The 23,337-nt window shown below is 35.3% G+C and overlaps 5 protein-coding genes and 1 pseudogene across 15 annotated transcripts; 2 read left to right on the forward strand and 4 right to left on the reverse strand.

The window, feature by feature from the left end:
• Positions 1 to 1,797: 1,797 nt before the first annotated feature.
• LOC111298046 (large ribosomal subunit protein uL4-like) lies at positions 1,798 to 4,409 on the reverse strand. The gene is made up of 2 exons (XM_022892744.2): positions 3,140 to 4,409; positions 1,798 to 2,149 (listed from the first exon to the last, which is right to left on the reverse strand). Exons 1-2 carry the CDS (start codon positions 4,250 to 4,252, stop codon positions 2,036 to 2,038), a joined length of 1,227 nt encoding a protein of 408 aa, XP_022748479.2. The 5' UTR covers positions 4,253 to 4,409; the 3' UTR covers positions 1,798 to 2,035.
• An 87-nt stretch (positions 4,410 to 4,496) lies between these two features.
• Positions 4,497 to 7,206, reverse strand: LOC111298044 (hydroxyproline-rich glycoprotein family protein). Of its 2 annotated transcripts, none has more exons than XM_089741443.1 (2): positions 5,616 to 7,016; positions 4,497 to 4,513 (listed from the first exon to the last, which is right to left on the reverse strand). In XM_089741443.1, exon 1 carries the CDS (start codon positions 6,876 to 6,878, stop codon positions 5,640 to 5,642), a length of 1,239 nt encoding a protein of 412 aa, XP_089597569.1. In that variant the 5' UTR covers positions 6,879 to 7,016; the 3' UTR covers positions 4,497 to 4,513; positions 5,616 to 5,639. The 2 variants fall into 2 exon arrangements, with proteins under 2 accessions (XP_089597569.1, XP_022748478.1); XM_022892743.2 differs by lacking the exon at positions 4,497 to 4,513 and adding an exon at positions 7,056 to 7,206 and having other exon boundaries at positions 5,409 to 6,902.
• A 1,359-nt stretch (positions 7,207 to 8,565) lies between these two features.
• Positions 8,566 to 11,473, reverse strand: LOC111298047 (protein REVEILLE 8-like). 5 transcript variants are annotated; one of them, XM_089741446.1, is made up of 9 exons: positions 11,179 to 11,473; positions 10,707 to 10,764; positions 10,487 to 10,610; positions 10,244 to 10,402; positions 10,013 to 10,138; positions 9,817 to 9,926; positions 9,529 to 9,588; positions 9,092 to 9,202; positions 8,566 to 8,939 (listed from the first exon to the last, which is right to left on the reverse strand). In XM_089741446.1, exons 1-8 carry the CDS (start codon positions 11,352 to 11,354, stop codon positions 9,104 to 9,106), a joined length of 912 nt encoding a protein of 303 aa, XP_089597572.1. In that variant the 5' UTR covers positions 11,355 to 11,473; the 3' UTR covers positions 8,566 to 8,939; positions 9,092 to 9,103. The 5 variants fall into 5 exon arrangements, with proteins under 5 accessions (XP_089597572.1, XP_022748481.2, XP_089597570.1 ...); XM_022892746.2 differs by having other exon boundaries at positions 9,075 to 9,202; XM_089741444.1 differs by having other exon boundaries at positions 10,238 to 10,402; positions 11,179 to 11,472.
• A 3,253-nt stretch (positions 11,474 to 14,726) lies between these two features.
• Positions 14,727 to 17,740, forward strand: LOC111295908 (2,3-bisphosphoglycerate-independent phosphoglycerate mutase). 5 transcript variants are annotated; one of them, XM_022889738.2, is made up of 3 exons: positions 14,727 to 14,942; positions 16,409 to 16,668; positions 17,085 to 17,483. In XM_022889738.2, exons 1-3 carry the CDS (start codon positions 14,786 to 14,788, stop codon positions 17,103 to 17,105), a joined length of 438 nt encoding a protein of 145 aa, XP_022745473.1. In that variant the 5' UTR covers positions 14,727 to 14,785; the 3' UTR covers positions 17,106 to 17,483. The 5 variants fall into 5 exon arrangements, 4 of the variants coding, with proteins under 4 accessions (XP_022745473.1, XP_022745472.1, XP_022745474.1 ...); XM_022889737.2 differs by lacking the exon at positions 17,085 to 17,483 and adding an exon at positions 17,572 to 17,740 and having other exon boundaries at positions 14,735 to 14,942; XM_022889739.2 differs by having other exon boundaries at positions 14,736 to 14,942; positions 17,101 to 17,483.
• On the reverse strand, positions 17,737 to 20,240 carry LOC111295907 (thioredoxin-like protein AAED1, chloroplastic). The gene is made up of 9 exons (XM_089741448.1): positions 19,998 to 20,240; positions 19,740 to 19,879; positions 19,314 to 19,359; positions 19,169 to 19,228; positions 18,880 to 18,916; positions 18,713 to 18,792; positions 18,502 to 18,593; positions 18,126 to 18,186; positions 17,737 to 17,956 (listed from the first exon to the last, which is right to left on the reverse strand). Exons 1-9 carry the CDS (start codon positions 20,184 to 20,186, stop codon positions 17,897 to 17,899), a joined length of 765 nt encoding a protein of 254 aa, XP_089597574.1. The 5' UTR covers positions 20,187 to 20,240; the 3' UTR covers positions 17,737 to 17,896.
• A 67-nt stretch (positions 20,241 to 20,307) lies between these two features.
• LOC111295909 (adenylate kinase 1, chloroplastic pseudogene) lies at positions 20,308 to 22,951 on the forward strand (annotated as a pseudogene). Its single transcript, XR_016326189.1, has 4 exons — positions 20,308 to 20,768; positions 20,877 to 21,079; positions 21,404 to 21,575; positions 22,096 to 22,951. The product of XR_016326189.1 is annotated as an adenylate kinase 1, chloroplastic pseudogene (transcript).
• The last annotated feature ends 386 nt before the right edge of the window (positions 22,952 to 23,337 follow it).

Here is a 23,337-nt window from a genome sequence, read left to right on the forward strand (position 1 = left end):
TTGATGGGGATATAGGGTGGTCCAATAGTAATATCTACGAGTTGATATCATATGGATACTTCTGTCAATCACAATGTTAAATGAAATCACACACGAAAGTAATGTTAATTATATGGTTAAAATAATAAAAAAAAATATAAATTTATCATTTTATTCAAATAAATTCATATAATTTTTATTATATTTAAATAATTTTTTTATTTACATTAAAATAAAATTTTAAATTTTAAATTTCAAATTTCAAATTTCAAATTTTAATTTTAATTTGTATTCAAACAAACCCTAATCTTTTAATTTATACTTAAATAAACTTTTAATATATATCAATCTTTTATTTGAAATAAAAATACATTTATACAACTAAAAAATAAAAATACATTTGAGTACAATAAAATATTTAAATAAAATAATAAAATTCAAGAACTATTTTATTGTTTTAGTCAACTATATCCTTTTTCATTTTATATCAATAGGTTGATTTTATAGCTTAATTACTTCAATGAGAAAAAAACTATACCTTTTAAACTTATCCAAATTTTCACGTCTCTTTTTAATTTTGTGAAAGCTTAGACAGTACATACATACATATATATATATAAAGAATTTTAAAGACACTCATAAAGGTTAATTAGTTGGTAAAAAAAATTATTATTATTTTATCAATCAAAATTTGATTTTTATTAAAAATAAAATCTCAATCAATATAAAAAATATATATATTTAAAATCTTTTGATAATTTTAAAATCATCTTTTGATTGTATTATAAAAAAAATCTACAATCAATTTTTTTTTATTTTCATAACATTTTATTTCTATTTTACAAAAATTAACGTCTGTTGATTTGAGTGACAAGTAACTCGATTCTTTTTAAATAAGATTTCGATTTTAAGTATTGTAAATAAAAAAAAACAAGCTTAAGATAATTTATCCTTTTTATTTGACTCGATTCGACTTAGATTAATCGATATCCAAAATGATTTTCGAATATAAAAAAATTCCAAACAAAGAAAAAATTTTAAAGTCTTGAAAACGTGAGAGATGTAATTTGAACAATGTTAATTAATTTCTTGCTACTTTAGTATCTTACCAAAAAGATTGTATTTTATAATAAACTTGCTTGCCGTGTGTCCATCGAAATGGCAATATTACTATTGCTAAAAATGGATAATTCTATGATGGATAGGGTGTTTGGTTTAAAGAACTAACCTATACTAATTAAATATTATACTAACAAAGTATTTTAAATACTGAAATATGACCACCCATAGTAACCTTATCCTTCAAGTAAGAAAGAAGATAAAAATGTGTTATGACTTCAGTTCACAAACTCTGCTTAAACTCCTACCCATTTAAATTGCTTGGAATTAGACCCAACTAAAACATAAAAATGCTTATTTAATCCATTCTCCATTTTTTTTTTCAGTAAATGAATTATATATAAAGATGTTAACCATATAATTTCCATAATTCTATGCCATAATTTTTTTCAGTAAATTAAGATCACGTTCCTTTTTTTTCTTTTTTTTTCAATTTTTGATTAAATTCGAAACCCTCAACCCTGAAAGGTTTCAGAACTTCAACCCTAAAATGAATCCAATATGAAGAAAAATATATGTCCCTTATTCTTTTAAAGCCCAGATGACAAAGTTCAATTCCTTAATCTCCCAAACAAAATGAGAAAAACCAAGTAATCGAGAAATGAATCATATGACTTTATTTAGGGACCAGTCTAACTAATAAGTAACTAGATGGACACTGCAAAACATGCATTTCAATAACCAAAAGACCAACGAGACTTTGGAAACTATTTAATTCTTGTTCTCATTTTAATAGAAACCATTCAACTAGCCATAAAATGCGAAAACAGGATGGAGGCCGAAAAAAGAGATCACACAGGGGCATGCCATCCCACTAATTTTACTTCTTGCACCCATTCTCATCCACAACTCCAAACAGCAAAAGAAATAGAATGTCGACACTGAAACAAAACTGATACAAACATTGTCTGCCGGAATACCTAAAGCAAAATCTAAGTTACTGTGACACGCCCAACCACTTGGAGAAGTTCTCAAACTCTGTGTAATCACTGTCAGAGATCATAGTCTGATACCATGCTTTGCCCGCTGACTTGATCACTGTTGCCTCCTCCTGAAACATCCGAGAGAAAGGCACAAAGAAAAATTAGGGTCAAATAAACTAAACTAGTATTCAATAGATAAACATTTTCACAAGGCAAGTTCTACAAGAGATAGAGGATCCATAACAATAATAGTAATTAAAAACCCAAAATAACAACAACATGTGGACTAGAAATATATAAAAGACAAAGATTTTCTGAAAGACGAACAGAGAATATAATGGTATGCCAGAGAAGAAATTGGGTGAAACATCAATCAGGCCCAAGAACGTAAAAACAGAATGACAAATGCAGGAAACAATTTGAGTCCTATAAAGATGCAAACATTTGACATCATTATTTGAATACCACCATTATGACCACAACGGGAAAGAGAGAACCTTTTATAATTCATTCTGAGCCAAATGTCATGCTCAACATAAGGCAGAACAATCAATCCAAAATACTCATCTAGCATATGACTAAACTAAATGATAAGTCAAATAAACAAATACCACAAACTAAGCCTTCTCTCACTTGCTACCATTCACTTGTAAAATCACATCAAATGATAAACATGGAGAAAAAATTATGACTCAAGAACATATATAAGTTAGAGTCAACCAAATAAGCATCACCCCAAATGCAAGATATATCAAACATAGGATGGGTACCTAAGCATGGTATTAAACAGTGTTGAGCAGCAACAGTACCTTATTGACAACAAAGGTAATATCTCAACAAATAAAGCGTGTAAACACTAAAATAGAAGCACTTCTAGGAGTTGTGCATTAAAAAAAAAAAAATCTCATAAGCACAAGTAGTCAACGATGTGTAGTACATCAATCAATTAACAATCATATAATCATATTCAAGAAACAAAACAACCAAAGACATCGAACATTAACTAAAAGCACATATAATTCCATTGACATATACCACAATGCATCAACCTAAGCCAAAGTAAAAATGCAATTATCATCATTTAGAAAACATGATAAATCAGAACAGAATTGATATACCTTAGAAATAGGCTTCCTCTTCTTGTCAAGCTTCTCCTTCTTAGCCTTAACACGTTGCGCTTCAGCCAAAAGAGACATCCTCCTAGCAGTCTTCGCATACGGGTTCAACTTCAGCATAGCATTCAAGTTCTTAAGTGGGTTCTTCTTCAAAGGTGCTCTTTTGATCTCCTTCTTAATCGGCTTAACGACCGACTGCACCTCATCAGAGTTAATAATCCTAGCCAGGTCAGCGTTCACCATCTTAGGGCGAGGCAAGAGGTACCCTTTCTTCTTCTCAGAAGGCTTCTCAAATGAGCCGAACATGGTGTCCAGCTTCTCGTAAGCCGATTTGGTCCAAATAATGAACCTTCCAAGGTGTCCACCAGGAGCGAGTTTCAACAGATTAAGCCTCTCCACGTTGGCAACCTCGACTCCAGGAATGTTCCGGAAGGCTTTAACGAGCTTTGCCCCCTCAGTACCGTAAACAATCAACGGACCTTTACGGGAAATGTACCTCCGGTTCCTCATTTTCCCTTTTCCGGGTCGAATTCCTTGACTGTCCTTAGCCTTTTCCACGTCAGGATATGCTCCGACCTGTTTCAAAACCTTAATTGCAGCCGAGGTTTTCTCCACGCTCTCCACAGAGTCTGATATTACCAGAGGCATCTCAGGGACAGCCTCAATGCGGTGGCCACGTGCCATGACGAGCGAAGGAATAGCAGAAGCAGCTATGGCGGAGGCAACGGCGTAACGCTTCTGGTTAACGTTGATTTTCCGGTGCCAGCGGCGCCAGATCTTGGTAGGAGCAAACATGCGGCCTCCACGACACATGTTTCCAAAAGCACCTTGGCCGGCACGGTGAGTACCGCCACCGGGAACACGGGGGATACGCGAGACGGCACGTCCGGTACCCCAGGATTCGGCAGAGGTTTGGTGACCAGCACGTTTGGAGACCGCATAGGGTTGGCGGCGATTTTTGGAGATGTTGTCGTGGACGAAGGTGACAATGTCGGGTCGGATCGAGGCTTTCATGACATCAGCGAGAGGTACAGTTGGGGTGGCGTCAGTAGCCATATAGGATTCTATGGTTTGGACGGAAACCAGAGGGCGTGCGGCAGCAGCGGCGGCTGCCATTGTTTAGGGTTTAGCTTGTGAGAGAAATCGAAGAAAATGAGTAAAATTGGAGAAAGAGAGGGCCGCTAGGGTTTTGAGTAGTGTGACTATGTGAGGTGCTAAGAAAATTGGTAGGGTGCTGATTGTTTGGTTACGGGGATTATTCTGTTCTATCCGGAAAAGGGTCAATGGGGATAAATTTTGTGCCCCTTGACCCAAATATAATAGCCCAGAGCACAGATAAACTTACAGGCCATGATGTGTCAACATGGGCAGCCTGGCCTATATACAAAATGATTGAAGATTGAGCCCATCAATGCTTTTTTAATTTTTTTCCCCAAAACATCAGATTGAAACTGGAAAGGGGCATATATTTCTTGTACATCTCCAAATCAATTAATTAAATAAATATTTAATTTCATACTTTGTAGTAAAAAAGAGGACTCATGAATGTTGTGTTGGATACCCTTTTTTTTTTTTTTTTTATCTCCATTTTAAATATCAATACAAGCTGCATCAACTTAAAACATATTGAAGAATCATCTAAAATACGACCCTACGACCTCTGTAAGCCATTGGCCAATAAAACTCAGTCACCATTCCATCAAAAATGCCCCTATAAGGTAGTGAAGAATCATCTTCAAATACACATTTTACGACCTTTAGACTCTTTTAAACTACTACACCCGTGCAGATCCTCTTGTTCCAATATTAAGTATCTTGAAGAAAGATCATCTCCATTTTGTCTGAAAGTACCAAGTCATGCGACAACCAAGTTGCGGATGTAAATGTAAAGGTGGGAGACCCCAAAAGATAAGAAAAAAAAATTAAGGACAATTTCCCCCTAAACACCCCCAACATTTTTCCCTAAATACCTTCAAAATTTTCCCATGAACATATTTTTCTTAACTCCCTATTCACTCCACTCATTGCCACTACCGAATACCTAGCACAGCCCACAGCCAGCCAACACCCAGTAGACAACCACTGCATTAAGTGGACACTTCTGAAAAAAATCCCGGATCCACTACTGGTAACCCTCAGCAGATTTATTTCCCTTTATTCACATATATAATACAGTATCAGTTCTTGCATTTTTATATATCCCATTAATGCTTCTATAGGCAAATCAATGAATTTCCTACTGAAGAATGATAATAGGGTGCTGTCCTGATCGTTAGAAACAAAGCTATTACTTCTCATTTTCTGTTCAGATACACAACAAGAAACAATTAGAAATCTACGAAATGCAATTCTGTTCCAAATGCTGTTCACAAAGGACTCCACATATTGCAAATTTCTTAGCATAGGGATAAATGAAGGAAACTATGAATTCCATTTTGTTGGCAAAATACAATGAGTTAAAAGTTGCAAGTGCACTTACTCCAAGGACTTCAAACTACCACTATCAATCTTCATCATCAGAGCTTCCCTCATCACTACTATAATCACTGCTATCATCATCTGGATCAAGAATATCCAACTCAACATGTCGCACCTGAATTGGCTCCGGTGGCTTATGCAATCCAGGAGGTGGAACAGGCCGTAAGTGTGGCTCTTCCATCCTAGGTATAGGCAAGGAGTCCAATGGAGGCAGTGGCACAGGATCCCCAGGCTTCCATCCTGGTGGTGGCACTGGCAAATTGGTTGGCAACTTCACCGGCATCCCAGGTTTCCAACCTGATGGAATTGTAAAGTTTGCGGGAAGCAAGCCCTGAAGGGCTGCAAAATTTGCAAGCGGATTGGTATCTGCAGGCTGTGCAGGTGGTGGCTCAATTATTGCCTCAACAGTTTTCTCCTTAGTCTCAACCATTTTAGGCAAACCAACATCAAGATCAGAAAAGTTATAAAGCTGAGAAGCACGCATTTGCTCATCCTGTGGAGCAGGGGGGAGTGCCCCACGAAGCGGTGCCTGCCCAGCACCAAACTCCGGAGGTGCAAAAGTAGTGTAACTAATCCTATGCGCATACGACAAAATATCAGACAAATTCAACTGAGATGCAACCGTTGTGGTACAAGAATCATCATCATCATCCTCCCCACCATCCTCCTCCAACTTCAACCTCTTAGGCCGCCGATAATCAGAATAATCATCAACAAGAATATCAAGAACCCGTTCTGCCTCTTTAAGTTTATTAGCAAAAGCAAGGATTGCACCATCTTTAGACCTAATTTGCCTTGCAACTTTCTGCTTAGCATCCTGAAGATCCAGGATTTCTTGCAGTTGGGCAACGGCTTCGAAGAGTTGGGTTTGGAGGGAAGTGAACAACGAGAGAACTTCTTTAGTGGAAGTAGGGGTGGATTCAAGTGGAGGTGGAGGCATTGATTGGATTTGTGAAGACAGAAACGAAGGGAGAGACCCACGAAAGGTTGAAACCCAGAGAGTACGATTAGGGGAGACCTCGAACAGTTTGGAAGCTAAGGAGGCCATTTGGAGGAGAAGGGATTGGGCTCTGGGGAGTGGAGGAAGAAGAGAAAGGAGGGTTGAAGAGGTCGTTGCCGGTGAGAGGCTGGAGCCAGACTGTTGCTGCGGCTGTTGGGGTTGAGAAGAAGGGTACTTGGGAGGGGTAGGGTTTTGAAGAGACGGTGAATTAGGGTTTGTCAAACCTAGCCTGGCTGGGGATTGCACTATTTGAGGTTGCAGCATTTTCAACTTGCTTGATCTCTATTACTATTTGTCCCCAATGAAAACAAGACAATTGGAGCTATGGGTTAATAATCAAACACAAAATTGAAACCTTGAGACTCAATTTGCTCAAAAATAAGTGATAAACAACAGCTATATCAGAAATTGTTCACAGATTTAACAGAGATGTAATCTTACCAATAACAGCAAATCTGATTTCCCTTCACATAATTTTGCTTTGTTAATTTCGTACAAATAGGTGAAATTTTGACTAGAGAATCACGGAGGATGACAGGAAGAGGAAGAAAGAGAATCAGGGTCGAGGCAGTTGTCTAACGGGTATCGAAATGGCAAACTGTATGGGCTTCAGGACTTTTAGCTTGGTCAGTGGTCTGATGAGGTATAATTGGGTCAGACCAAGGCCTGTTTTTTTCATTAGACTTTTCTTAGCCCATTTGCTGAGGTTTCAAGCTGCAATTCTTTCTTGGCTGGAGGGATTTCAATTCAGCCTTCTGTCCAAGACGTTAGAATCAGATTATATCGTTATTGCACTTGTTTAGATATTGCAAATTTTTAGGTATGTTATGGAATTATTAAATTTGGGGCTCTATCTTCGAACATTTTCTTTCTTTGTTGGTATAGAATTGGATTTTTTTTAATCTTGTCAGGAGTAATATTGTGCATGATGGAATACCTTGGCCCATTTTATTTGTGTTTGGTTGCTAGAATATTTGGAAATGGAGGAATAACTGCATATTTAAACAGGGATTTTCTTTATATGATTATGCTGCTAATATTGTCAAAGACAAGTTTAGGGGGTTTTTTGCTTACTGTCAGATCAAAGGACTTATGTTAAGTAGGTCTTTCCTATGCTTGGAAACCTCCTCCATTTACTTTTATTAAAATTAATGTGGATACGACTGCTTTTATTAAAATTAATATGGATAACACTGTTTGTTCAAATTGAAGTGATTTGGATGTAGGAGGCATTACACGAGATTCTGACAGTTATTGTATGCAATTTAGATAGGACTAAAATTAGCTTGGTAGAAAGATTTTAGGAGAGTTATTATTGAATCAGATTCTTTGTTAGCAGTTAAAAAACTATGGGTTTTGGTCATGCAAAAGATCTTATTTACCATGTTATTCATCAGTGTCAACAATTTGTTAGTAGAAGATGGGAGTGTATCATGAAAAAGCTTTGTTGTTGTTGTTGTTTTTGGTACAGATTATTGTCCTCGTCAAAACAAGATCGTCCATTTATATGTGGCAAAAGCTAGATCTATGACTATCCCCCACCCCCCCCCCCCCCCCAAAAAAAAAAAAAAAAACACAAAAAAATAGAGGTGACAAAGGTGAGAAGAGGGTGGGGCGAATTGGGGGGAGAAAGAGACTTCCAGTGAGAAAATTAGGTATATGATTTTGTTGTTTTCATACAACTGGTTTGATAATAATATCTTATAATTGGTACAAAGAACCTGTAAAAGAAACCCCCCAGCTTGGCATCAACCATGCAGGATCCGAGCTACCTGCTAAAAAGGCAAAAGACACGGTCCGGGGAGTAGGGAAAAGACGAGTGAAATCCTCCAAAGAAGTCTGCTATAGTTGGCTAATCAATCTGCCAGTTGAACATGGTGATCTCTAATGAGCTCATGAATGTCTTGGATATCAGCAACCACTTTGACTCATCAAATGTTCTTGTAGAATATGTGTTAATAAACCAATATGAAAATAGATAAGAAATCTAACATGTAAATGTTGCCATGGAGATCCTTCTAGCTACATCGACAAGGCAGAATCATGATCCTCATTACAAATATGTTTTCAAATTCTCGTAGTTTCACTTCTATTGTGAGGCATACTTGGCAATTAGGTAAAACAGCTAATCAACAGACCTCACAAGAACATACACAATTATCTGGTTGATAGGTCAAAACAGGGTCACCACCATTCGGCCTGATCCCGCTGGATATCAAGGAGCTTGAAAGGCTGTAGTAGAAAACCATTCTTCCAGTTATCATTTCTAACATTTTCTCCAGCTGGTGGCTGCAACTCCTTCACCTAGCAAAACCTTCAAGCATGCTGCCCAAGTCCCATTAGGTACTTTAGATTTAAGAAAGCAGTCAAAGTAAACAGAAATTCAATTCCAGATGCAGGAAAAGGAGAAGTTACAATGAAAGTAGAGAAGAAAAGCAGAAAAATATGAAAAGCATGTACCTGTCGGCAAATCCTACCTAATAAACAGCTTAACACAATAATAGATCATTCATTTGGTTCTGGGGAATAATTCCCGCGGAATCGCCTAATGTTTTCGTGTTGACATCATATGAGGACATGACCGTCCTCTGCAACAACCAAGGAGATCAATTAGCCAGCATTATAGAACAGTCATAGAAAAAAAAAAAAAAAAGAAAGAAATCCGTGGGTACTCAAGTGTTTTGTTGGTTTTCTCTTGTTCAAATAACCAAGAAGGAATTGAAATACGTGAGTCCTCAAGTGTTGTAGATGAATATGCATATTAAGTAGGAAGTAGGACATAATCATGAGAAAGTATTATATCAAAAGGAAGAAAAAAAACATAAAGTTGAAAGGATAGATTTTCCTCAGCCATTAATATTTGAACAGAAAATAATGCGTGAAGCATCAACATAAACTTCATAAGAATACTTACAATTGGCTCACAGTCAGGACTACACAAGTTAACAGTGAGGTTTCTCATCAATAACAAAACCTGCACAAAGTCACAAAAAAGAATTACATAAACTACTGCTTTGTAAACTACTAAACTTTAACTGAGTGGTTATGGTCACTACTGGCCAAAAACAAGGTCCTCTTGACCAGTTTTTTCTCTGATTTTTATTTTACAACTTCTACATCATATTATGTAAATTAGGGCACTTTATGATAATTACTGCAAATATTAACTGTTGAAAAAAAAAAAAAGGGCCATTTGACTCACAGTTTCAAAATTTATGGGATCCATCTCTTTGAGTTTTCGCACATGCCCTTGGGTGTCTGGATCGAAGACACTCCCAATGAAACTATAAACTTCAGAAAAATCAGGTATACCTGTAAAATAAAGATAAAACTGACCTATATCATTAAGTACTAACAAAGGAAGTGGGTAAAACAATTGATATGGTCAAAACAATTACCATGAAGCATTGCAGTTTGTTTCCCTTGGTTTGGCATATCAGAACTAGGTATTATCCTACTTGAACTTCCAATGCCGCTAACACCACTGTTATTAATCCTTGCTACGCCCTTTGATCCAATATCAGCTGAATCAGTAATGTTGTATGAATAAGAAGTGCTGCAAAGTTCCCTTTAGGAAAGCTCGTTTACTACTATTGTAGAAAGAAAACAACAGAGAGAAGTACCCATGCCTTCAGATCCTCCAAGACGTGTAAAGTCATCTTGCGGTGGCATGATTTTGCTTGAGGCAGTGTTTACCAACATGGAAGCTTCATCCCAGGGAGCAAATCCAGGTGCAATGGTATTCATGGAAGAGGGATAAGCCATGGATGCTTGTAATGGCACTAAAACTGCTAATTTAAGAGCATGTCAAAATGCAATCATAACCTAATACTTAAAATCAATATATCATCACAATCTGTTGTAAAACAAACCATTTTTAGACGCTTTTTGTGGGTAAGGGTGAGAAGCTTTGCGCTTGGGGCGAGGAGGAGGCACATGTGCAATTGTCCCATTCTTTTGGACCTTCAAAAAGTATTTCTGGGCATGACTTCGAATCTGAAAAGGCAGCAAATATTCATTTTAAAAAATGAACCAAAATGAGATCAAAGATGAAAAACCTTAACTCATAACATCAAATCTTTGTCTTTAAACCTGGATAACTGTCTTTGAACCGACAAAATCTTCAATTTTTTTCCAGTCACGGTCAAACCTAAGTCAGCAAGAAAGACAGAAAACTATTTTTACAAAAGAAAGAAAAGCTAACAAGAATGTTTTTCTATTATAAAACAACATTAATCCTTACAGTTCAAATTGCTAATAAACACAAAGAGAAACAAGGCATCTAGTTCACAATTGACACAAGAAAAGACTCATTCAAGATTTTCCAAAGTTCTGACCTTGGAAAACAGAAGAATTGAAGATAAGAAACAACACGACAATGGAAATTTTCCCACTAAAAGAATGAGATGGAGAGTTGGAAAACGAAGAAAACTGTAAATCAAGGCGATGGGTACTTGTAATTCACTTTTCTTTTTCAAAAAAAGACCAAAAGTTTTTAACTCTAAGAAAAGAAAAACATAAATAAATGAATAAATAAAAAAACTTTAAAAGAAGAAGAACATACAGTTGAAGAGCTTCAATGAACTTGTCGTGTTCTTCTTCAGTCCAGCTCTCACGTGATTTGGTGATGGTGTAAGGTTTCCTAACTTTCTTTCCGGACCCATCTGCGGACGTGGTTGACATAGAAGACTGTGGCGGAGGAGGCGGTGGAGGGTTTGGTGATGATGACGTTGAGTTCATGTTTTTTCTCTGCTCGTTTCCTCTGCTTTTGCCACCAACCTTTAGACAAAGTGACTGACTTTCAGAGGGAGAGAGAGAGAGAGAGAGAAGAGCTTCAGACTTCGGTTGTCTGGCGGTTCGCAACACGTGTGGTGAGTTATCTGAGGCCGCTCAATTAATCGTCTGGTTTCAATTCCTCTTCTACGCCGATTTTAGTTCATGGTCTTTATCCCTGGTGAGAGGTTTCATTCTTGTGTGGTCTCGTTCACTAGGTAGTATCTAATACTACAACGTGATTGGTTGAGCTCTCAATGACTACTAAGTATCACGTGCATTTCCCTTTTTGGCCTTTTCTTTTCTTATATATTGAATATTAAAATATATATTTTTGGTTTATTTTTTTATTCAAATATATACAAAAAATTTAAATCTCTCATTTACTTTCCATTATTACTATAAATAATTTTAATTTCTTTTTATAATTCTCATGAAAATATTTTTTAAGTTTATTATGTTATATGTTTGTATTTTAAAGTTAAATTTTCAAATTTTGAGATAATTTTATACTATTGTTTTACTTTTTTCACAAGAAATATTGGAAAGTAAAAAAGGGGTTGATCTTGTTTGAGTTCGATTTTATTAACACTAAATAAAACAATGAAATATGTTTGATTTTTTATTATTAAATTATGATCATTTCATAATATTATAATTGTTGGTAGTGTTTTAGGTATCGGTGAGTTAAACGGTGATATAGAGGATGAGTTGGAAATGATTTATATATGTAGTTAGAAAATATGATCAAGAGACATTAAAATTAATCTTTTGATATGCATTATAACGCTCAAATCAATTAAGTATTCATGGTTTTGAGATTGAATATAGTAAATTACAAAAAATGTGAAAGAAACATAGAGGAAAAAGGTTCAGAGTTACCTTAATTGGATTTTCTTTTACCTTATATTATATTAAATAATTGACAGTGAAATAATTAAACTTGTTGAAATTTATGGAAAATGAATGTAAAATTTGATAAAAAATCACATATAACAATATGAGCCTAATGCAGTAATAGAGTGTTCGTGATAATGGTTGACCAAAATTTTTTCATTGGGTAAAGAGGCAAGGGCTAGTTCATGCTGTGACAACAGATTTGGATATCAATATTTTTTAATGATAACATGACAATCGAATGTATATTGATTTGATAAATTATAAAATTAATCAAATGAATAGGTATAACAATAATTATTAATAAAAAATTTATATTATACTTTAACAAATTGCATGAAAAGTTTATGATTAAAATTTGAATATTGAATTTAATGATTCATACAATAATTTGCTAAATTCAAAGATCTCCTTTTCCAAACTATAAGTTTTAGCATTTTCGTCCAATTGGCAATTGACCGCACCGTAGTTTCCATGGGGAAGCAACGTAGAGTAATGGAGCGGTTTGTAGCAGCCATGCAGGCGACTCAGAAAACCAAGCCAGTTAATCCGTTCAGCGCCGCCGATGTTTGAAAGGCTTAAACTCAAAAGGTAGGTGGGTCCCACGATGATTTGCGAAAGCAACGCGCCAGCCTTTCTCGTCCACTAAAATCAACAACCATCCAATATCGTGTCGTCTCGTACACAAAAAGTATGTTTCCTGTTTACACTCGCCCGCTCGATTTATTATTTTTAAAGTTATTTTAAAACAAAAAAACAGTGGTGCAGATTTACGCTCCATCATCCGGTCACGACTCCATGATCTAACGGTTGAGAGAACATCAATCATAAGTAGGTTGGGATGTGGCCTAATGAAATTAACCTCATGAAATTTGATCATGAAATTTCATTATAATTATAACAATGTTTCATTGTCATTCAACTTTTTATTTATAAATATTTTAAATGTATAATATTTTGTTTTAAGTTTAATTATTTACATTAAAAAATAATTATATTTGATTCGAATATTATTTTAGATTTTTCATTTGAAAAAATCAATTTATTTATTTAACTATTTAAATACTGTGATTATCAGATTCAATTTTAGATTTTTTTTATGATATTAAATGTATAAATAAAAATTATAATTATTAAAAATTTAATAAATAAAATAAATGAAAAAATTAATAATATATAAGTAAACTTAAAATTAAGTTTTTGAAGAAACTAGGACTTATAAATTAATCGTGACTTACGGCCCACCGTGCTGTCCACGGCGTTTTTATTATAAAAGGATCTGATGACACGTGGAAGCCTGATCATCCTCTTGCGCGGTGGTTTAACTAGCAGCGAAGTCCATCCACGTGTTTTGCTAGGCCCAATTGTACTGACCATTTGGGCGAACATGGGAATGGCGACAGTCGGACAGACACAGAGGGAGGTCGGGCCGAGGCTGACTCAGTAAGCCTCAGACTGCTAAGCAGCTTGGTGCCTACCAATTAGAAAATTATTTTTCATTGAATATTTTGGTGCCGTTGAAATTGGGTAAGATAAAGCAATATGATGTGATTGCTCATTATTGTGGAATGATTTTGGGTCTCAATCGTCCCTGATAATGCCACGTGTCTGTGATTGGCTACAAATATGATCAGACAGAGGACCAATGTAGCTAATAATTTTCCTTTTTTTTAATAATTAAAGCTTAAAAAAAACTTCATCACTACATCATAACTTATACTATCAAATTACACTTGGAAAAAGGGTGAATATGATGAAGAAAATTATTGGTTAAAGGGTAAAATGCTTGGATAATAATTTAAAATTTTATTATTTTATTATAATTAATTAAAATTTTAAATATTTATTTTTAATTAAATTTTAATTAAAAAATTGATCAATCATCAACTTTTATTTTTTTAATTGATGATTTAATTAAAATAAAAATAAATGTTTAAATTTTAATTAAATGAAAATAAATATTTAAAGATTTAATTGATTGATATAAAAATTTTAAAATTTGATTAATTATAATAAATATTAAATTTTAAATAATTATTAATTTTTTATTGGAGAATTTTTTTTATCTTTTCATTAAAATTATTAGTATTATTCATTATTAATGAACTTTTTAAAATTAATGGATGAGATTAAAGAAATGTCTTATATTTCGTTAAAACTATATTTAAGAATTAATAAATAAATTAATAAATAATAAAACATTTGATAATATTTTAATTATAAAATTTAAAAAATTTGTTGACTATATGTAAAATTATAACTCATGTGTTTAATTACATGCATCATCTTGCATATAATGAAAATAATATAAATATAAAAAATGAAATTTATTTAAAAATAAAAACTGCTCATTCTGCCACGTGTCACTGAATGATGGCATGGAAGAATTTGAGGTGTCAGTTTTTCCTAAGAGATAAGAAACAAGCCAATTTGTGTGTGTGCGGGAGAGAAAGAAAGGTGATTGAAGCTGAGTAGGTGTAATTGGAATCTTTCAGTTTCAGATGCAAATGGATATTCGAGCTGGAATCGGCAGCTTAATATCTCACAGCTTTTGGAGAAATCCCCAGAAATCTATATCTTCTAATCCTTGTTCTTCTCTCAAAACTTTCTGCTCCAAAAACGACTCTAAGCAACCTCAACAAAACGGTGATAACAGGGGTAAGTCATCAGCTTTTTAGGCTCCTATGTATCAATTTCGCTTCAATGTCAAAAGGGTATTTTACTATTTGATTGGTTTTTGTTGATTTGCCTGTTTTGTTGGGAAGTAAATAAATTTTCGGTTATTTTGAGGTACGTTGCCAACTTGGTTAGCTGGGAGAAAAGAAAAAAAATAGGTCTTTTAAAAATATTTTTATTAGTTTTGTGGTTGCTATTTATATTTGACAATTCATGTATAATACGGTATCTGTTTCATGTAAAACATGTATAAAACAGGAAAATATAGTAAACATAAAATTTTTTTTTTTAATTTTTATTAAACTCATATACAATATTTGACAGATTTATTATATCATTTTCGCGTCTTTTTCCATGAAATATAATCGAATTGTGTTTAAAATTGACAGGTATACTGCTAATGCTCTAGTTATCTGGGTTGGTGCTAGTGGCACTAAGCTATTCTAACAAAAGAGTTTAAGCAAATGGAGTTACATTAGTTTGTGTCCAAGATCAGGATTTGTAACATTCGAGCCTTTGATTCAGTGACCAGTTCATGATTTTCTACTAAAAAATACAGTGTTCAAATCCCCTTCCCCGAATCAAAAGAGAAAAAAAATCTGGATTCGTGATTACTGATAAATTCTACTTTACCTTTTAGATTGGGAAGAATGGGATGGAATTGGCAGTCTCATGAGCTATTAAGAACTTGAATATTTCCGGCTAGTGGTTACATTATCTGTCTAGAAATCAAAGTCTTTGTAAAGTTAATCCTATTAAATGTATCCAATTTGCCTGTGATAGTCATAATGTTTAGGTAAATATACCCACGCCATGTACTTTTCTTATGATTTTTAAGCAATGGTGGCTGAACTTGGCTGACTTGGAGAGCACATTTAAAGATAAATTCCTTTAGATTAAGACTAGTGGATATGCACAATGAATACTTTAGAATTAGAAAGTGGTTCTCATATCTACTACGGAGGCAAATGGAGATAAGGCTTTTGCTAGTGCGTGCTACGTGCCCTTGCTTTGTTTAAGAGTCGTCTACGTAAATTGTTCTTCACCCTTATCGTTTCTCCTCATTGATGTAATGGTATGCATTAGTACATTAGCATACAGATGGAATCATGCACAATCTTTCTCCTTTTTCATGCAATTTATGCTTGCATCAGACTCTTAACTTGATTTGTTTTCTGGAGTCAATGTCTAACAAAATACAACTTTTATATGGTGCTAACTGAAATTGCAGCAGAGTGCAGTCTTTATCACATATTAGCTACATCCCTTATTTCCATTGATATTAAAAGAATTTTTGGGATTATATTGATTTCATCGATGTGAGACAAACAATGGTTTAACTGTGCTATGTTGGTATTATAAAATCACTTTGTTATGATTTAGCTACTCCTTCGTTTACATTGTTCTTCCCAATTACTCATGCAACAATTATTCTTGAACATCCTCAGGTGATAAATTCTCTACTGACTGGGACAAGGCATGGTCAAATTTCAGGAAGCAGAGCAAAAAGTCCTTCTTCTCAGGGTTTTCTCCTAACAAGTATGTTACGTGGAATCCCAGACAATCAAACTATCCCTTGTCTGAAGAGGTCGATCCCATAAAGAGAACAGAGAGGTCAAATCTCAAGTTATGGACCAGTCCAGGATTTACTTTAGTAGGGGCCATATTAATAGTCTCATTCCTTTTGCTGTATACCATTATTGCTCCAGTTAAGTGATCTAAATTCCCCTTTGGAAAAATGCTGTTCATTTGCTGTAAAAGAATCATTGTCAGAATGAAATGAGTATATAAGGGAAAATTTTCATAAGTAAATTCAGATACTGGTTCCCTTTTAGTCCGTTTGTTTTCTCCACAAACACTTATATTTTCTTTCATTTCTTCAATTTTGCGCAAACTTAGTGAAACTTCCATACCCATGACTATATATTTAGAGGAGTTTTATGATTCAGGTTCATGCTGTATTCATTTTGGTCTGTAAGGAGAAAATCTTTTGAAACATGCCTTCTTTCATCGACTGTTGAGACCAATTCCCCTGCACTTTCTTCAGTCTTATGTTATATATGGAATTTTTCCTTTCTTAGCCCCTATCAATTCGTCTTTAACCATATTTCTGTCCATTAACAGTCACAGCCTGATATAGGTTGACAAATAGTTGCTGGAGATGCTGAAGAGGATGGAACTGGATGTAGCCAGGGGCCAGGGAAGCACCCATGTTAGCCAATTGGTTGTTATGGTCTTGCTTTCTTGGTCTTCCCATGTGTTTTCCTCCCCTCAAGAAAGTGGAACTAAGAGCCAAATATGTTTTTAATCCTACTCTGCTTCAACCCTATTGTCTTCCCTTCACCTTTGAACGATGCCTATTCTTCTTGTCCGGTACTACAGGTTATTTCATAAGTCGTTTTCAAGGGTAGACAAGAATGACCTGAAATAGTAGGATAAGAAACAGTTGGGTTTTGAGCTTGAGATGGTGAACTTGGACTTGGCCCTTTGCTGGTTATGAATCTTACCTTTCATTACCATCAATTGCTTTTGCTGGTCTGGTAGCATCATATTCACATCTATCCCTTGCTTTTTATTTTTTGTTTTTCACTTTTTTCCCTTCAATTTTCAGTGGACCCTCAATCTGAAAGACAAATGAAGTTCCATTGCCAATGATTCTATACGAATGTGTTAAACTTTGCATATCAACCTTGAAAGTAACTTTCAAAGCAGCCAAATTATGAGTTCCGAAATCCATCGTTAAGTAATCATGCTAGCTAGCATTCTCAAGACTAAATTAGGAGGAAAAGAAGGACAATTCTATACAGATTTATCATGCTATCTTTAAATTATTTTACTGTCATAGAAGAATCAGAGTTCAGAGCTTGTAATTTCAGGAAAAGAAAGGAAGATTTATACAGAAGATAACAAATTTATTTAAGGGGATGCCCCATTTCTCATGAGCAACAGGCTTTTAAAATGTCTTCAATCTCTGGATCATCCCCAGCTTCTTTGTCCTGTCAAGGAAAATAGGTTTAAATTCCATGTTAGGGGAAAAAAAAAAGAGGCTGTGAGCCAATGACAAATTATTATCTAATGATTTCCGAGAAGTAGTTGGTAAAATTCCCATTGTCATGATGCTTTGACAATCTTGTGGCATTCGGATTTGTCATCTTGGCAAAGTACCTTGTGGATGTATGAAAAGTTCCTTTTTCCAGGACCTGCTACTAAAATCCCACCTTGCTGCCTGCAGAGAAAACAATCTGTAAACGTTAGGACTTAAAAGCAGCCTTCTGCAACATTGAACAAATTAAATGTAGGCAAAACATCATTGTTGTCATACACTCTTATGTATAAATTGAAGAACCGACTAACATCCTACTACTTTTGTCAATTTTACTTATTGTTTGGATCATAAGCAGATTGAAAATTTCTACTATAACATCACGGAAATGCAGGAAGCACTGCAGTAACAATAATGTGTGTTCCTTGTGCAAAACTAGCTTGTGAATCCGGGTGATGATTCATAAACAGGGTAACTGTAATAAAATGGTTGACATACCAGCCCCCTCTCTTCACAGTGTCCTCCTCAAATGAAAGTTTCCAGTCTTGTCGGTAACCTTCCATATACAACTGTATTATCTTAAGACCTGCCTGGCATGTCAAACAAACAACTGAATGAGAAAGGTCTATAATAACAGAAATCCAATGTCATAAACATCATTGCCGAGAAACAAAAACCATTAATGGTATTATGCTTCATTTTTACATACTTTGGGGGTAAATGTGGTTGTAACCCCAGAAACAAATCTTAATGCCTCGTATGATGAATGGTTTGGATCTGCATAAACTTCTGAACCAACAAGATAACAACAATCTTTGTCTTGTTAATATCCAATAAGAAGATAGCAAACAAAATGCAATATAGGATTTTTTTTACCTCCTTTGAATTTAGTCTGCTCTGCGAATGTTTTTGCCTGCATTGAACAATTGCCTTGGTTATAACAAACATCCAGCCTATCACATTAGAAGATCACAAGTAATTCATACTTGGAACTAGCCATGCCTACTTATGAACCTGATCAAAATTTTATTAAGATGCTCTTAATATTTCTTCCACCACACAATGGAAATGAAAGCATTTGCCAACAAGAAGAAAAAGCTGCAAATTTTTTATGATCGTTGTCATGAATTAACAAACGAAAATGCTATTCAGTTAGTGGACTTGCCTGATCAATGCTTCCGGGACCAATTAATACAAGTGCCACACCTGATTTATCCATTTCGTCCTGCCATTATCATGACTGTTTTAATACAAATCAAAGAGCATGAAACCAAGTCTCAGCCTCATATACAAGCATACAAGAACGTTACCTTCTTGGAGGCAAGATAATCAGCCCGTTTGCGACAAAGGACACATCTACAAGCAGTGAAATCTTAATTCAAATTCAAATTCAAACAAGGCAAAAGGGTCAAAAAAACTAAAATTCAATAATCATCTAAGCCCTTATTATTTTTTGCAATCAAACTCTCAAACATTTATTTTCATCAATTAAACCCCAGAGAAAAAATGATTAGCTGTTTCTGTCAAATCAAGGAGTGAAAATAAATATATAAATGTTCAATTGAGTGAAAATAAATATTTAAAAATTTAATTGATTCAAATAAAAAATTTAGACCTTAATTGATTACGATAAAATATCAAGACTTAAAATAATTATTAAATTTTTTGAGGATTTTTTTAACCCTCATGCAATCAAACAATTACATGCAAGTTCTATGATGTGTTACAGTAATCACCCGAAATGGCGAGCAAATGCTACAACAGCTTTCCGATCTTTCCACAAATCAGAAATTGGAATTCCATTTCCGTTCAAATCAAACACTTTGACCACATCTAATAAATCCACAGTATCTTCACTCAATCCAGAAGATTGGACTCCTGTTAAAAAAACAAACCGATTTCAAGTTCAACCATTTGATTAGAGTTTCAAATTACAATAAAAAATTTGCAGATAATAAAGAACTATAAAAAAAAAAGAACAAAAAATAATACTTTCCTGTTGAGCCTGAGACAGCGGAGGCCACCAGTGGATTCCGTCGCGTCGAGATTTTGTTCTCGTTTTTACAGTGTTTGAGACTGAAATTTGATGGTTGATTAAGAAGTACACGTGTTGAGCACTGATTGTGGGTCCCATTTGATTGGAAAGTGTTTGGCAAGAGACTTGTCGAGAGAGAAATCGCCATGGCTGTGGAGTCCGAAGAATAATTTGTTGGAGAGAGATATTGGAGTTAACTGTAACCGTTAGTGGTTTTATGGGAGCTGTGGTAACACGTGGCAAGAGATTAACGGTTATTATTGAAAACAGATGTATATGTGCCGTTTGTCATGCCCGCCACATCAGCAAAACGTGCAACCTTTTTTAAGAAATAATTTTTATTCACTCAAAAAGAGAAAAAAAACTCGAAAATGGAAATCAGGGTTTGGAGGCCGAAAAACAGCTCACTGAACTCTTTCTATTCCCTTCAATGGCGGCCATCACTCGCTTCTCGAAACCCTCCGCCATCTCTCACATAAGGAGATGCTTATATTCTATGTCAGCTGCATCCGCTGAACCCAATCCACACGTGACCTTTCCCTTTGGAAACTAGAAGATCACGCTCCGAGATCCGAGCGAGAGGAACGTGCAATGGGTGTTTCTTGGATCTCCAGGGGTTGGTGAAGGAACCTACGCCGGCCGCCTCCCAAATCTCCTCGGCGTCCCTCACATCGCTGCCGGCGATCTCGTCCGTGAAGAACTCACCTCCTCTGGAGCCCTCTGTAAACAAGTTCGTTCCTTTCCCTTCTTCTTAGCCTTTTAGATCTGTTTAAAATCCGTTATCCCGTTATTTATGTAATTTCTGATGTGAAGTTGTTCATTTATTGCTTGGCTGCAGCTAACGGATATTGTGAACCAAGGAAAATTGGTTTATGATGAAATTTCAACGTGGCTTCGATTAATGTGAAGGGTCAGAACAGGAACCCTGGAATTAGTATGGCTCCCCTTCTTTCTCCCCAAAGTTGTATGTCAAAGCCCGTAACTAGATCAGATGATACAGAAGAAGTGGTGAAAGAGAGACTCCGGATATACAATGAAAAGGTATCAGTTTATTCTTTGGTCTTGCTTCATTGTAAATGTAAATGGGGAAGAATCTTCTTGAAATGTACATGCAAATTTGCATAGCTAGAATGAGATTCTTGTTCACAGCAGTAGAGTACCAAATGCTTGTCGGGTAAAATTTTGTCAGCTTTTTATTTACTTTGTGAAGGAGGTGAAATTGGCCTTTGTTTTGGGGATAGGGTGGGAATCTACATGCTCGTATGGTTGCATATGTAATGGAAAATTGCATTTAAAGATTCTTTTTCCTGCTAAGATACTTTCTTCTTTCATTAATAATCATGCTTTGGTATTTTGTGCTCACAGAGTCAGCCTTTGGAGGACTACTACCGCAATCAAGGAAAGTTGAGGGAATTCGGTTTGCCAGGAGGTATTCCTGAATCATGGCCAAAGCTTCTCGAGGCTCTTAACCTTGAAGATTTCGATGAAAGACAGTATGTTGCAGCATAAAGTATTGCATACTACTGTAGTTTTATAGGTCAGTCTCATATTCTTTGCATGCTGGAGTAGCATGCTTATTAAATTTGCATTGACAGGAGAGTAGAACTTGCCCTTTTTTTGCGAATAAAAATAGTTGATTACATGTAAACTGTTGCCTAGTTGGGCTACCGTTTTTTTGTTTACTAAGAGACTCTGCTTTATCTTAATATGGGAGATATACAAAGGGAGTGTTTTGTGACAGATTATATATCCAAGAACCGATTTGAGAAATAATATGTTTGAATACTTCAACATTGGCGAAATCATCGTGTGTCATTATTGTTATTGTTGTTAGTATTTTCTTGCTGCAAGTTATAGACTATAGTTGTGATCAAAATGCAACTTCGAATGATTAAGTCCCTATCTCACCATCTCTTTTGATTAGCAAGCTGAAATCTGTCAAGATTGTTCAGGAGTCCCTAATGTGCTCCACTGCATAGATTTGTGGTTAGTTGATTTATTGCTGTATTTGCATGATAATTTAACCTCTGATGATTGCCAATTTGACATCCTTGCAGCTGGCCGAGCTGGTTGGCTCTAGTATAGCCGGGCGGTAAGTTATCACAGCTGCATAAATGAAACTGGGGCTCATAACCAGCTCTTGACTGCAAGAGTTTCAGCAGTCCAAGATAGATTGTCCTATAAAAGAAAATTGGACTTAAATAAACATGAGAGATCAAATCCAACATTTAAAAATTTTTTGTCACCCCAGCCTCCATGGTGGCTGCGGATTCATAAAATCTGGCCTCCAAGAAATCCCTGTTGGGTAGTTTTCTTCTCTGGTGGATCCTTGTGCTAGATCAGGTTACCCGAAGAGAGGGAACCAGATTCAGTTATCACTTGATCGTCAAAGCCCAAACTCCATGCCAGGTGAAAATTTCCGAAACACAAGCCCCACGAGGGGCCTCTTATGTTTCTTATTGACATCAAATGGTTTAATGATCCTTTTCTACCTGTCCGGTGGGATGGCGATGGACCAGGCTGACATGACAGTACGAGGATTAGCAACCCGTAAAGCATCAGCTCTTCAGGGCATGCCGAGGATTCATGCATGAAGAAGACCCAAAAGGATTGCCAAATGTTTTGTAGCTAACCAATCCGATGATTTCAAATCTGCATTCTCACATCTCAAACCACTTGCAAAAGACAATGGCAAGCTATTTTTCATTTTTAGTACAAGACTTTACAAAGCTGACCAGGGTTGGAGTGGGGTTGCTCTGGTGGGGACGTCGGGTTCCATTGGATAAGCTCTGAGTCTTTCACCCGCATATTCAGAGTAGGATTAGACTACAACAAGATAATGCAATCAAATGTTGCCTTTCGGATTTTACAAGTAGTTAAAATTGAATAATAATGACACTCCTAAATTTTTTACTAGCAGTTTCCTTGAGGAGTTGACGGAGGGGTTGACCTGGTTTTCTCTACCTGTCGTCTTCAAAAGCTTATAATCGCAAATTTTGTGAAAGCCATGAATCATTTGTGCCTCTGACAAATTGTTAAAAATTATATTATAAATAATTTAACATTATTTGTAAGAAGGGTCATAAAATTAAATTTAAATTTGGATTTTTCATAAAACATGAACAAATTCAATTTATATTTTATGATATCAAATTAATTTCTTATAATTATCAAAGAAATATCATTTGCTCATATATATTTATTAGAATAAGAATGTTGATGTAAGAAATTTTTGAAAAGAAAATAAAAAGGGTAATCCTGTCATTGCGGCATTCTGTGTGACATTGTAGCCAACACTA

The sequence above is a fragment of the Durio zibethinus genome, chromosome 12 (assembly GCF_047325235.1).
Source record: "Durio zibethinus cultivar Kanyao isolate XHJ-2024 chromosome 12, ASM4732523v1, whole genome shotgun sequence".
Classification (NCBI taxonomy): Eukaryota; Viridiplantae; Streptophyta; class Magnoliopsida; order Malvales; family Malvaceae; genus Durio; species Durio zibethinus.